General features: G+C 47.4%; 1 protein-coding gene across 1 annotated transcript; it reads right to left on the reverse strand.

Annotated features, from left to right (window-relative positions):
• Positions 1-3,515: 3,515 nt before the first annotated feature.
• ISL1 (ISL LIM homeobox 1) lies at positions 3,516-13,234 on the reverse strand. Its single transcript, XM_046670996.1, has 6 exons — positions 13,207-13,234; positions 12,193-12,382; positions 9,228-9,487; positions 7,109-7,395; positions 5,684-5,851; positions 3,516-3,632 (listed from the first exon to the last, which is right to left on the reverse strand). The coding sequence occupies exons 1-6, from the start codon at positions 13,232-13,234 to the stop codon at positions 3,516-3,518; spliced, it is 1,050 nt and encodes a 349-aa protein (XP_046526952.1).
• Between the last annotated feature and the right edge of the window lie 999 nt (positions 13,235-14,233).

The following is a 14,233-nucleotide window of genomic DNA, read 5'->3' on the forward strand; positions in this document are numbered from 1 at the left end:
AGATATTGATAAGGATGCCCTGATTTAAGAAGAGCGTCCTAGATGGTTTTATTTGCATTAAATTTTAGCTCGCAGAAGCTGGAGGAAATGAGTCATAATGTCCAGAGGAATAAGAGGAGGGAGGCTCGAAGATAATAGCAAACAGGAGGAATTTCAATAGAGCACAGCTCAAAACTCCGTCTCCAGGGGTATGCAGGGAAAAGGAGAGTACGTGTAAGAGATGGTTTGCAAACAAGAAGACATTTCAGCTACACATTTTAGAGCACCTGCTGAGGAGTCTAGAAGGGAACACACCTTTCATATGAATAATACAAGAACTAGAATGCCATCGACCCATCAATCCATTCTCAGCCATCAGGCAACAAATATCTTGAATCTACCAAGTGAAACCAAATCATTCCTCACTCCCCTCCCAAATTACTGTACTTAAATTCAAGCTGTGGACTTCAGAATAGACTGACATCTATATATGTAAAACATCACCCCCCCCCCCCATACACCTAATCTTAGAAATAAACGTCAGGATAAAAAAGCATCATAAAGATGTGTGTCTCACTTAAGTCCTCCATTGCATTCAAACCTCAAATAAAGTTTTTTTCCATCTCTAGGTCCTAAGGTTCTCAAGAGTCCACCAGCGGCTATGACCAGGGACTGAATGGTTTCCAAACTAGGGCTTGGACGATCAGTAACTTTGCACGCTTGACACCAATATTCACGTTGGACCTGCCATTCTTGCACTAATTAGCCATCCCAGATATGATGGTGAGGAAAAAGTAAAACTGAAAAGGCAGGCAAATAAAAATACTGAACGGGAAGCTAAAAGAGTCAAGTCTAGCGTAAAAGATTAGAAGAGAGAGACGGGACAGAAAAGGGGGGGTGGGCAGCCTTTCCCGGAGAAGATCCGTGTAAGTTAAGACATAACTCCTGTTTTTCTCAACAGACGACTACAAGCCATTATTACCGCCGGCCAAATTATTACCCCTCTGTCAAGAATTAGACACAACAATCAAAGTAATCAACGGGCATGTCTAATGCACTGTAACATTTTCAATGCAAAGTTTGTTTTCTCTCTGCCCCCACGTTAGAGCCTGTAATTAACCCGTTATGTAGAACGATGCCAAACAAAAGCCTAATTGAGGCTCGTTTCCCGACTTGCCGCAGGTTTGGAGAGGGTGAAAGCGACTTGAGAGCTGGGGAGCCGCGGGGCTCGCCCGGTCTCCGTCTCCGGCTGGGCCTCCGCCCCGCTCCTGGTCAGGGGTCCGAAGGGGCACACGCCACAAGACACACCATTAGGGTACGTTAGCGTTCATGTTTATTAAGAGTTGTTAGATATTTAAAACGGCGTTACACTCGCGCTTACAAATGAATCCAGTTTCTAAAGAGTCAAAGTATCATCCTGTGGGGGAGGAAGGAGACGGGACAGGGTGGAGCCCCAATTCCTAACTCTACACCCGCAAATGAAGAAGCACCGATAAGCCTGATTTCGGGCAGGGCCATTTATCCATCCCTGGGTTCTAGCTCCCGCACAGGAACTATTGCTAAACATCAAGGGGGGAAAAAGTTGTTAAAGGGCAGTCCACGTAACTGCGACCGCCCGCCGATGGGGGCCTGCAAAGCACGCGACCCGGCCCCCATCCCATAAAAGGCGGGTCCCCAACGGAGCCTCCGCCGCGGTTCTCCGCCCCAGCCAGTCACCCTTCCAAGGCTTTTGGAATTGGAGTTGGGGGGGGAAGGAGAGACGGGGGAGGGTAGGAAACAAGGGCGGGGAAGCAGAGTTGGGGAGAGAGGCAAGAAAAGACACACACCGACTGGTCTGGGAAATGCTGAAAAAAACTCTCTCCTCTCTGGGCCTGTTCTTCCCGCACAAATAAAGCAGCATTTCTCAATCGGCTGACAGCCGCCACTGGTAAATAATGGTCATACCTCACTGACTCGGCAGAAAGCCTCTCTTTTAGCAAGAGCTTATACTTGAAATATGGGTGATTTCAACAATCCTAAGCAGGAGCCTTTGGTATAAAGCACTTACTCTAAGAAAATAAAATAGTGACTCGGAATCAAAACCCATTGCAAGCAGGATCCTTTTCCTATTTTGAGAGCGGTCGGAAGTGGGGCAAGAAAAGAGACAAGAGGAAGGAAAGGTGGGGAGCAGGACAGAGGACAGCATCTCATTTTCAAAAAACCAGTAACATTATCACAGCTGAAAACTAAAGACTTTCAACCAGTTTTGATCCAACTACTGAAAAGTAAACTTGCAAGTTCAACTTTAAGTATTTGCAGTAAAATATCACACCTATTGTATGTCAGTTTACCCCATTCACATGCAGTCCTTAATTTCAGACACTTTAACGGCTTACTTGTAAACATATAAAAGAGGGACCCTGAATCATTGCATTTATTTATTTATCTATGCCAAATGTTTATTAGTGAAATAGTCCTGAAGATATAATTCTACATATGGCGCTTTGATTTCACATAATATTTAAGAAAAGAGACAAAACACATAGAATTAGACATATAATTCAAAGACCACGGTACAACCTTTATCTCTTTTTTTTTTTACTTCAGCAAACAAAAAAATGTCAAATGACATGAAAAGTGGCAAGTCTTCCGACAATAAATAATAAATTACTTTATAATTTTTGCAATGCAAGAGCAAACAAAAAAAAAAGTTTCCTTTTTTTCCTCTTTATTTCCAGAGAGAGAGAAAACAGTCATTTTAACCAATAACTATACACATCTTTGGGGGAAACGTTCTTGGACAGACACAAGTCAAACACAATCCCGAGACGCTTGTGGCAAAATAGAGGTAACCTTGTTGCAATGCTTTATAAGATGGTTTTTAAATCTGAATTCAAAAACCTTTAAAGTCGCTTCAGACTTCTTGATAGAGGATGGATCTCAAAAAAAAGGGGGGGAGAGAGGCAAAAGTAAAAAAGAAACCAGCTACAGGACATGCTAAGAGACCCAGGATTTCAATTAACCCCTTGTTAAAGTCAACTAAAAACATCGCGAACCAACGCAGCTCCACCTTCCTGAAACGACTCTTTCAGCCAAGGAGGCCAGTTTCTCTTCCTGCTCATTTGCTGGAGCTCCTGTTTGGCAAGGCAATGACCAATATAGAAACAGCACCATTCAGAATAGGATGGACTAGAAAATCTCTATTTCTGCTTTTCTCTAGATGTGCAGTGAAATGAAAATGTTTTTTTTTGAGATCCTTGAATATAAATCCTCTACGTTTTAAAAACGTCTTTTTTTTTCAGTACTCCTAAGGTCATTGGATAGCGTATGTTGGGTTTGGGTTTTGTTGTTTAATTCTAGTAAAATCCCATGATTGTCTTCACAGTGTTGCTACCATATCACCTTGTCGTTAAAACAGACTTCGTGCATTTCATGGAGCATTCATTTCTCGATTCAGTTTTCATTGACTGGGTCGTTAAATACTTTTGTTTCGGAGTTCAACATTATAATTCCCACTGTCTCCAACAGGGAAAAAAATACATCTGAATGAATGTTCCTCATGCCTCAATAGGACTGGCTACCATGCTGTTAGGTGTATCTGGGAGCTGAGAGGACATCGATGCCACTTCACTGCCAGTGGAATTAGAGCCGGGTCCTCCTTCTGAAAAATTGACCTGCATAGAAGGTTGAGAAATGAATAAAGGAGGCTGTGATCGTATTCAGAAAAGGACTGTACACCCGTCATATGTATGTACATACCAGTGTGTGTGTGTAGATAGATAGATATGTAGATAGAGAAATCTGCATATCTAGTTGAATTTTAGAAAGCCTACAAGGGAAGGAACTTGAGAAGAAATCCTCTCGCTTTCCCATCTTCCAAGAGATCTCTGTTTTAACCGAAAGTGAATTCCCAACATTATGTTCCATTAAATTATTTAAGAACAAATGTGTTTCCCACTGTAAAATGGCATCGCAAGTCTACCATGCATGCTCGAAATAAAATTATCCTGCTGGCTACATGTTGCCCTGGGAGCAGGCGATTTCTCAGTCTCTAGGCATCAAAGCTTCTCTTCTTGAGTTGGAAAATCCATAACACACGCTCAGATCGTGTGACAGGAGATTCAGAAGAGGCTCCACAGAACAATGATTAACTCCTCAGAGGGTTCACAGAGTGGGCTTTCTTCCTTGTTGTTGGTCCTGCTGCCTTTTGGCCTTTCTCTGTCTTTCTCTCTTTCTCTTTAAATCAGGCTCTTCTGAGAGAAGACCCATATATTCTAAGGTCATTGCATTATAAATATCTGGCTCCTTCTTTCAAGCCGAAAGTATTGTGCTGCTGCTGTAAAGCTCTCCGCCCTGCCCCCAGCCGCCCCCTCCTGCCTTGGCTTCCCTTCCACTGCTCTCATCTGACACTAAAGTTTCAGAAGGTGCAAACACATGGCTGCCCTAAACCCTCCCCTTACCTGCCTTCTGTGATCCAGGTTTCACTCAAGTAACTCGTAAGATTAACCTGACTTTAAAATAAGTTCTTTTTCCTAATTCCAGAGTCTACCTTCCTTTCTACCCTATTAAAATTTCCCATTGTGAGGTCAAGGGACTTCTCAAATTTGCCTAGCCTCTAGGCTGGCCCACTTACAAACATAAACCTGGGCCAACCCCTTTTAACCACTGCCCCTGGCCCATTACCTAACTATTGTCACAGAGAAAGAAAATGCCCTCCGGGTGAATAAGAGGGTAAGAAGTTAACCTCAACAAAGCCTTATTTTCAAAGAAAGGAACACGTTTTTAGGATAGATCTTGTTTTATGGATAAGATTCTATAGGGGTGTTTACTATTTAAGAAAAAAATCATATGTCTACATATACCATATCACAAACAACACATATATTTAATAATCTTATTGACCTTGACCTTTAAGCCTTTTATAGGTGAAAAGTGAGTTAATTTCTCTTCTCTGTATATATAAATAAAACATATTAATGCTAAAACAGTTTTCACATATTATCTCTCTCATTGGTAAAACTCATGTTCCTTTTGCTATACACGTCCCAGAGTATGTGACTGTGTATGACATTTGAACTCATACACTTAAAAATGTTTAAGCAGTTGTACATTTTAGATTATGATAGTCCCAGAAAGGGATATAGTAACAAAAAGTATCGATCATATCTTTGAATAACTGAACTCTTTATTGATATATCTGAAAATTGCACCCAAACAGGCACCTGCTGCCCAGTGATAATAACTTTGATTATGTATTACAACATTGATTATTATTACAATCACCTTGACTTAGGTCCTTAAATATACCAACCTCTAGGAGCTGAGAAGGGAATGAATTTACTAAGTGCTGATCAAAATGCCAAGGGGATCTCTAAAGGCCCTTCCAATTCTAAAAGTCTAAGAAGTATGATTTTTGTGCAACCCTGTACACCTTCCCATGCGTGTCTATTTAGTTGGGCATCTTGAACTTAATCCCTCAAAGTAGGCCTAAGTGATAGAAAATTCAATCTATATGGTCAAATTATGAGCTCTCACAGAAAACACTCACAAGAGGTTTGTAGTCCTTGAGTGCTTGCCTCCTCCTCTTCATCACCCCCCTTCATCTCTCCCCAACTCGGGGGCCAGGGAGGCATGCTCCCCCCTGAATCTCTCCTGTATGACAGTTAAACCAGAATCTCCTTTCTGTTGAAGATTCAGCCTCCTCACTCCGGGAGCTGACACTTACCAGTTGCTGAAAAGCAGGCTGATCTATGTCACTCTGCAAGGCGAAGTCACTCAGGACTTTCCAAGGCGGCTGGTAACTTTGCACCTCCACTGGGTTTGCCTGTAAGCCACCGTCGTGTCTCTCTGGACTGGCGGCCACCATAGGAGTTCCTGTCATCCCCTGGATATTCTGTGAATAGGCGCCCCCAATCCCAACATGTTAATGAGCAAACTCCCTCCCTCCATTGTCTGCCCAGGCTAAGCAAATATACCCTGGTATTATCTTATCTATATAGCAGCCTTTATTGACTCACTTAATCTCCTGCACGGATGGATGTTAGCCCCAGTTCAGTGTTGTTTTATTGTGTTTTGTTTTTTTGCTTCTGTGGGCTGGACTGTTAAGTCTGCTTGGACCTTATTAAACCAAATTCTACTAGGACTTTCTTCTTTCCCCTTTCATTCACAGCTCATCCCAGTTCCTTCCATCTGCCTTCCCAAGCCATAGCATCCCAGAAGCAGAAAGCTGAGGCAGGATAGGCCTCCCTTCAGCCTCTAGACACTGTGGTTTTCCTGCAGTTGCCGTTAGTGAGAATTTTGGTTAGATTTTCTCCAGACAGTTTTCCCCCGCGGAGCCAACCCCCACCCCCAAGTGTTTGGGTCTGGAGGCTATTGTGCTATTAGGCACTAACCAACTTAGAAGGTGTCCTGGCCCAGGCTTGGCAGGCCTGCCAAGTTTAATGACAGCGGGTTTTATAGCATTTAAAAATAGGGCCGAGGCAGTAAAAATCAAAAGTAAAAAAAGAAAGAAACTCTTTAGCTTAAGTCAACCTGGAGGCCTGTAGGCTGGGTGCTGCCGGCGGCCTGGGATGACAGGGGAAAATAGTTCCCTGGCTCTGACATCTCTGGAGGCCTGGGCTTGACCTCGAGCTGAGGGTGCCCTGTTTTCGCCGGGACTTCCCCGGCCTGAAGGCGCTGTGCAGGCCTCGCCCAGGGCTGGCAGTGCGCCCAGGGGACCCCCAAGGTGACCCCCCCACAGAAGCCCTGGGCTGGACAGCACACCATGGAGTTCTCCCTCCCTCTTCACTGCGATGAACTAACGGCCTGAACTTGGCAAAACCAGGGCCAGGCCCCGCTACTGCTTGCCCACGGAGGGGCGCCGCGTCCTTCCGGTTCCGGGGTGGGGGCGAGGTTGAAGGTCACGACCCCACCCACGCGGGCTGAGGGCGAGGGCGCGGCTCCAATAAGTACAGGCGCCTCCGGACCACCCGGTCCTGGGCGGGGACCCTGGCGTGGGTTGCCTCTGCCCGGGCCCTGCGTGGGACGAGGGGTCGACTCGGGGCTCCTGCTCCAGAGGAGGATGGAAACCGCGCGCCAGGCAGCCTCACGCACCTCGTGCGCCTCCTCCGCTCCCCCCTCGCATTCCCTGCCTGGCTGCAGGGCCACTCACAGTTTTGTCATTGGGCTGCTGCTGCTGGAGCTGCTTCATCATGATGCTCCGCTTCTTGTCCTTGCACCGCTTGTTCTGAAACCAGACCCGGATCACGCGCGGGCTGAGGCCGGTCATCTCCACCAGTTGCTCCTTCATGAGTGCGTCAGGCCGGGGGTTTGCGGCGTAGCAGGTCCGCAAGGTGTGCAGCTGCTTCTCGTTCAGCACAGTCCGCACGCGGGTGGTCTTCTCGGGCTGCTTGTGGACGTGGGGCCGTAGGGCCGGCTGCCGGGCGGAGATGGGCTCGGCTGCGGGACAAGGGGCGCCGTGAGCGCTGGCCCATCCCCTCGCCCGCCCTCGCCCTCCCAGATGGTGGCCAGCGCTTTGCAGCCTCAAGAGACAAAGCAGGGGCGGCAGAGGTGGGGGTAAGGGAAGCGAAAGGAAGAATAAAATCGTGTTCTCTAATCGCAGAGGTCAATGCTGAGTAATTCGGGCCCGGAACGCAGCCTCTGCCCCTGCTCTTGTCAACACAACGTTAACAATGGGGCGCACTTCTCAGGGTCTGTCCCCCTGCTTGCAGCAGGGGCGGCATCTTTCAGCCTTATTTCTCTCTTATTCCTCTCCTTTCCTCGGACCCAGACTGGGCCCAGGTTACACCGAGTACTCGCCACCTCCAGGTTCTTGGGCGAAGTCCACAGACAGTACTAGGGAAGGAAAAGCAGAACACTCCAGTGACGGCCAGAGACACTACACCAACCAGGAGAACTGCAACGCGAAGGCCGAGGAGGATTCTGCCAGAAAGCCTTGAACTTCAGTCCTGAGAGGACAGTCATGTCAAGGAGCTAAAGAAATTCGATATTTCGGCCATCTCTCCAGTCCCTGGTCTTCCTTAGTACTAAATCTACCTGGATGCTCCTGAGATGAGCTGACCCCAAGCAAAGGAAAACCGAAACTGTTGAGCTGCCTAGGTTCCAGATAAACGCCAGCTGGAAAGTATTCTGTTTCCTGATTCCCTCCCAATATTCCGTCCTCCTCTGTTTCCTCACAAGCAGAGCACAGGTTGCACGGAACAGAAGTTGCCACCTCTGGTTTTGCCCCCGTGCAAGGTAGTAACACATCCCCCAGGACAGAAATCTTGGGGCTGCCAGAAAGCAGAGGGGAGAGAGCTGTACTTTTCTCACCGCCAGTGTTTAGTGCGAATTGATACTTCAGAAATGCACCCAGGCAGATCCATTCATGACCGGAAGGCAGGTTTGGAAACATTGTCTGCCTTCTTACCCAGGGCCTCCTCCTGGCCAACCTTGCTCTGTTTCTACTCTCCTTCCTGGGAAAGGGCCGTCTGATCGGTATAGTACAAATCCTGCACCTTCCAGGAGCCCCTAGGGTCAGGTCAACACCTATGGGGTCAATTTAGTGTTACAGCCACAGGCCTGAAGATGAAATTGTCACCAAATCACGAAGAATGAATGGTTTAAAGAGGCAGGCACCCTTTAAAAGGCAATTACTGCAGATCAGCTTGTTGACAGTTTTAAATTACAGCTCTGTGCAATGACCTGCAGTTACTAAGACTGTATCATTTCGGGTCCATTCTTTCACAAAAGGATAAAAATAAATTCTAAAAATGTTTTGGAGTGTGGGGCAGTTTGCAAGGAAAAAGGATTTGAGAAGCTAAATGACTTAAGGCCACCTAAACTTCCTTCATTGGGTTAAAGGAGGAAGCTCCAGGGGCCCAGAGCTCCACCCCTTTAATCAGGCAGTGGCGGGCAGCATATCTGCTGAAGTCCGTTTTCAGTAAGCCACGGTTTGGAGGCCAAGGTGAACTAGAAGTACTGTTTGGACGTGTGTATACGTGTGCACAAGTGGTGTACATTCACGTGTACCCATATATAGACACACAGACGTGTAGGTATGCTGGAGCAGTCAAGGGCACAGCGAGTGCATTGAACCTTGCCGCAAAAGAGCGAAGCACAGCACAAACTGCCCCCACAACACTTCCTTTAACTGCCGGCCGCCGCCGCTGTCGCTGCGACCGCCCTGTGCCTACCAGGGTTGCCGGGCCGCCCGCGCGCTGGCAGGGGCGGCGCTGGCCTAGCACGACGCCTGCCTTCCGAGCCGGGCCTCCCTCTGCGCCAAGGAGTACCTGCCATTTGCAGCGGCCGCGCCGGGTGCAGGGGGCTGAGCGGGTCGCCGGCCCCCAGGCTGGCCCTCTCCACCACGTCGTGGTCGGCTCGGCAGAAGAGCCCGTCCTCCCGCAGTGCGAACTCGTCCCCTGGGATGAGCTGGCGACTGCAGGCCACGCAGCGGAAACACTCGATGTGGTACACCTTGGAGCGGGCGCGCATCACGAAGTCGTTCTTGCTGAAGCCGATGCTGCACTTGGCGCATTTGATCCCGTACAACCTACGCGGGGGCCGGGCCCGGGCCGGGAGAGAAGCACAGGGAGAGGGGGTCACTTCAGGCGGGCACTGCCCTGGCGCAACACTGCCGGCGAGGCCGGCCACAACGCCCTGAGACACTGAAATCAGCATTAGCAGACTAGCCGGGAAGAGGAGGATAGAGAAGAGTCGATTTCTCTCCCTTCTCTCTCTCCCTTTCTTTTTACTCCCTTTTCCTTCCCTATGAACCTCCGTGTCTCCGTCCAGTACCTCTTAGTTCAGAACCCGTGGTCCATACCACGGAAAAATGTTTGATGTGTTCTAAACCTGGGCTGCTGCTCTAGCGATCAGTCCGAGGGTGGCCCCTGCAGCTCCTGGCAGGAAAGAGTCCAGGGGGACTCCAGTAGCCACTGGCCTCACACTTTCTCCTCCCTATCCTCCAATTTCTACTGCTAGAAATGTCTCAAACTGTAACAAAAACTCCTCCTTCTAAGAAAAAAAGAGGCTGGGGAAGCAGATTGTCACCCCACTCGGTTTGCAAACAGACACAAATGCACAAGCAGAATAACAAAATGAAACCTCTGAGGGCTTCCAGATCCCTTTCTGCAGCATACGCCCGTTGCAATTTTTCCCCAACTAAAGATTTTTCCTCAGGCAACAATGTTAACAAAGTTTCCTCTCCATTCTTCCGTTTATTATTATTTTAAAAATGTGCCTCTGTTCCCTCAATCTTTTTCAAATCACTGAAGCATCTACCACTGTTTCAGTTTGCCTGAGAGCTATGACCGCCCAGAAGAATGAAAAGACTCACTTCTAAGATCTTCCTCACTAACCTTTCCTTACCAAGGGACAATCCTTTTAGGTTCTGCCTAGGCGGCTCTGCCCTGGCTCCCTCTCCATGTATCAGTAATAACAGAAGCGAGGGCATTCCTACAAACGGAGAGAATGGAAGAGAGGGAAAGATCCACACAAAGTGGGGAACTGGGGCATCTCGCTCCCCCAAGGGAAGAAAGGCATTCGGAAATCTAAATGGTCTCTCTGTTCTGCTTTTACAACTACAGGATTTCAAAGGAACACACACACACACACACACACAGAGCTGAGAGAGAGTGGAGAGGAAAAGGTAAAATCGATTGGCTCCTTCTGCAAAAGTGCATCCAGAATTTGGCAAATGCTGGTCTATATGCAATGGACCAAAACACTATCTCCATAGCAGTAAAGATACTCCTGGAGGTGCGAAGAGAGCTCTCCCTCTCCAGAATCTTGAGTTCACACACCAATCAAGTAAACAATGAAACCAGCTCATTTGTCAGAGGTTAGAAGGTAGATTCAAAAGTTTTCCTCCCTCCGCCTACTCTATATGAGATCTTCCATTTCATAGGATGAGGACTTTACCTTGCCTGTGACCAAACAATTTGGAAAATCCCTCCCCTTCCTCCAGTCCCCACTTCCCCTATTTCCTCCCACTTGCCCCTCCAACCAAAGCATCAATAACCTTTTTTGGGGGCACTGTTTAGTTTTACCTATCAAGATTATTCTCTCCGCTTTATGATTTTAAAATTAAAAAAATGCTAGACACTAAGTGAGCAAGAAAAAATTGTGACTACATACTTAAATTTTGACTAAACTTTAATATAAGTTCACAGCTCCAGAAACTCTATTACTTAAAGCTAATTACTTGTTAATAGCCACTGGAGAAATTTTTTAAAAAATACATAATATTTTGATATTGTTTAACCTAACACTGAGAGTGTTATCGCTTCTGTTTGTTATTAAAATAAAATTTCCTTTAGAAATTCTACTGGCTTCCTAAAGCAGCAAATGAAGTTTCTGACATAGTACATATACACAGGTCAGAGAAAATTTGAGATTAGCGAAGCACGAAGTTTAGATGCAGAATAAACTGAAAGAAAAAGAAACTCGGAAAGTTCCTTCTGTGGTTTTACCCTTGTTAGTATGGGCAATTCACTCATTTTATCAGTTACCAGATTTTAATGTGAGAAAGGAAGCTGTTCAATTATCTAAATATACCAATTGTTCGTAGACAGATGATGGGCAATTTGATCTGCTCTGTCTAATTCATCAGCTCAGATAAGATAAGAAAGAAAAGATAGTCAGATGTCACCAAAGGGTTAATATTTAAAAAGATTAAATTTCCAGCCTTTTTGCAGGGAATATTTGGGTTGGTTTTGAAATTTTCCAGGAAGGAGCTGTTACCCTAAAAGTAAAAGGTGAAATACCTCTATTTGCTTTCAAAGTGCATCTCTAAACATGCTTAGATCTTGCATTGACATCTCCAAAGAATTTGTACGTTACTAATAAATTACTGAACTAAAGCAAAAGAAGGAAAAATCATTGCAGGATACAATAAAAAATAAACCTTTTTTTAAGTTTAGAAACCCCAACTTATCCATCTTTAAATTTATTTTTTGGAAGGGGGAGGGTGGAAGAGGAAAATAATTTGAGCATCACAAATTCCAAGAGCAATTAAACAAGCTTCAATACTATGCAATTTAGGAAAACCACCACTGAGTTTGGGGGAGGTTCCCTAAAAAGTGAAATGAACAGTATAGTTTAATTTACATAACTCACTTAGATGGTAACTTTAGCATGCTGGACCCCACTAAAGCAAACTTCCCCCAAAAGACAAAGCCACATCAAATAATAAACAAGGAGTGGGGAGAGACAGGGAACTCTCACAAAATTAAGGAAGCAGTATAAATGGCGTACCTGATATAATCTCTTTTACAGTAGGTTTTCCCATCTCTAACAAAGCACGTACAGCTCTCGTCCAAATACTGATTACACTCCGCACATTTCAAACATGCCGCATGCCATTCCAAATCCGGAGAAACCCTCAGAATATACTGATCGTGAATCTGATTGCCGCAACCAACACATAAGGAAATCAGACGTTTTTCTGAAATGAAAATAAATACATGATTGACTAACCGTTTACTTCCTACAGAGATAAACACACTTTTAGTGTCGTTCTCTTATAGGGCGTACTCTGGGAGGTGTTTTTTTCTTTCTTTCTTTTTTTTAAGAGTATTGCACTTTGGGATGGTAATTGAAGTGTGCCATCAAAACCTTGACTCATTTTAAAAAGGAGGTGGAATATATGTAAAATGCGATTTGAGTAGTCTACGTTTGTAAGCCTAGCACGCAATCAAACCCGTTCATTTTGTATTTCTTTTTCCTCCCTCCTCCCTCTTTGCCATAATCATCGGGAAAGATTATGGATAAGTCAAGTCAAAGAAAAGGTTTTGACTAGAAGCGTTAAGTGAACGCAGGGATGTCTATATTTTCCATGAAGCATGCTCTTAAATAGCACACAGGACTGGATATTGTTAGGAAGAGCAGACATCAATACAGTTGTCACTAGTTCTTTTTTGCAAGTCTAATGCTAATTCAGATCTCCGGGTATTGTATGTGCAGGCAGTCCTTCGCAACAGAATAACCTTCTCGGAGAGCTCAGGATTCCCGAGGAGGAAACCACCGCTTAGCACTAGAAGCCTAGGGTTTGGAGGGCACACAGGCGAATTCAAACACAAGGTACGATCAGTTTCCCGAAGATCGGAACCAACAGCAAGCATGCAGGCGTGGCGGCAAAAAGAATAAGCCACCTTTTCTCTCTCTCTAGGCAATGACTCCAACTCCGAAGAGCCCTTGGCACCCGTGCCTGAGAGAGACCCCCGCACAAGAACAGCACACCGAGCCCCACAAGGTAAAATAGCCTCTTACTTTTTGGTGGATCTCCCATGTCTCCCATATCTGTAAGAGGGAGTAATGTCCACAGTGAAATGGTGGTTGTACAGTTGGTGAACAGCCCACAGAGAGGATGCTGGAGCTGTGGCTAAGTGGGAAATAGTGGCCCCTGGGATTGCCAAGGCTGAGAGAGCCGCTGCCCGGCTGCGCCGCGCCCTCGCGGATCGGGGAGTCCAATTTAAGCCGGCGGAGTTGGCGGAGCGGAGGCGCTGCGGCGGCGGCGGACTCGGCGCGGCTCGGGCACCTCTCTTCCTTATCTCTTACTCAAACTTCTCTGCTCCAACTCAGCTCCATCGCCATTGGTCTGACGCAGCGCGCGGGGACGTCAGGCGAGCGCCGCGCCCATTGGCTGCGGGACGCGGGGCGCAGCTGTTCTGATTATCATATTTCAGCCTCGTCGCTGCCGAGCGCCACTGACCGCTCGGCGAGCCCGCGGGAGAGGATTAGGGCTCCCGGGGCAACTTGCTCGGGGCTCAGACCGCTCTCCCCGGCTGCTCGGGCTGCCCGGCTGCTCTGGCTTTTGGCCTCCCTCTCTTCCTCCTCCTGCCCCCTCCCGCGCTCCTTCCCGGCCGCGCCGCCAGCGCCCTCGCCTCCTGTCGCGCTGCTCCTCCGCCCTGCGCTCCTGGGGTCCCCGCTGTCCGGCTGGCCGTGTTGCGCGCGGGGCTCACTTTTCTGCCGCCGGTGGCGAGTGGCTGGTGGGTAGGTCTTCCTGATGACGAGGTCCCTCCTGGGCCCTAGGAAAAGGGGCGTCTGGGAACAAGCCGTTTGGCTCGGTTTGGTCTCGCGCTTTGGCGCACAGCTCCGGGTCTGGCCCGGCTTGGCTGCCGGGGAGGGTGAGTTCCCGAACTGGCTGCGCTTGTCGCGCTGGGAGCTGCATAGGGGAAGAAGAACCGGGAATGAATAGACCCAGAGGAATTGTTCGCTACTGCTACCCCAGCACCCCGTTAACCCCGACCTCAGATCTCCAAAAACTTAGGGTGGGAGGAAAGCGGCGCTTCTTGCC

The sequence above is a fragment of the Equus quagga genome, chromosome 9 (assembly GCF_021613505.1).
Source record: "Equus quagga isolate Etosha38 chromosome 9, UCLA_HA_Equagga_1.0, whole genome shotgun sequence".
Taxonomy (NCBI): Eukaryota; Metazoa; Chordata; class Mammalia; order Perissodactyla; family Equidae; genus Equus; species Equus quagga.

What these genes read in the sequence shown, in the direction of transcription:
- ISL1 (XM_046670996.1), bottom strand. Translation starts at nt 13,234, where the DNA reads ATGGGAGACATGGGAGATCCACCAAAAA. An exon ending in GCGGCCGCTGCAAATGGCAG is followed by an intron (nt 7,396 to 9,227) that starts GTACTCCTTGGC and finishes CTTGTCCCGCAG; the next exon opens with CCGAGCCCATCTCCGCCCGG. An exon ending in AGCAGCCCAATGACAAAACT is followed by an intron (nt 5,852 to 7,108) that starts GTGAGTGGCCCT and finishes GCCTATTCACAG; the next exon opens with AATATCCAGGGGATGACAGG.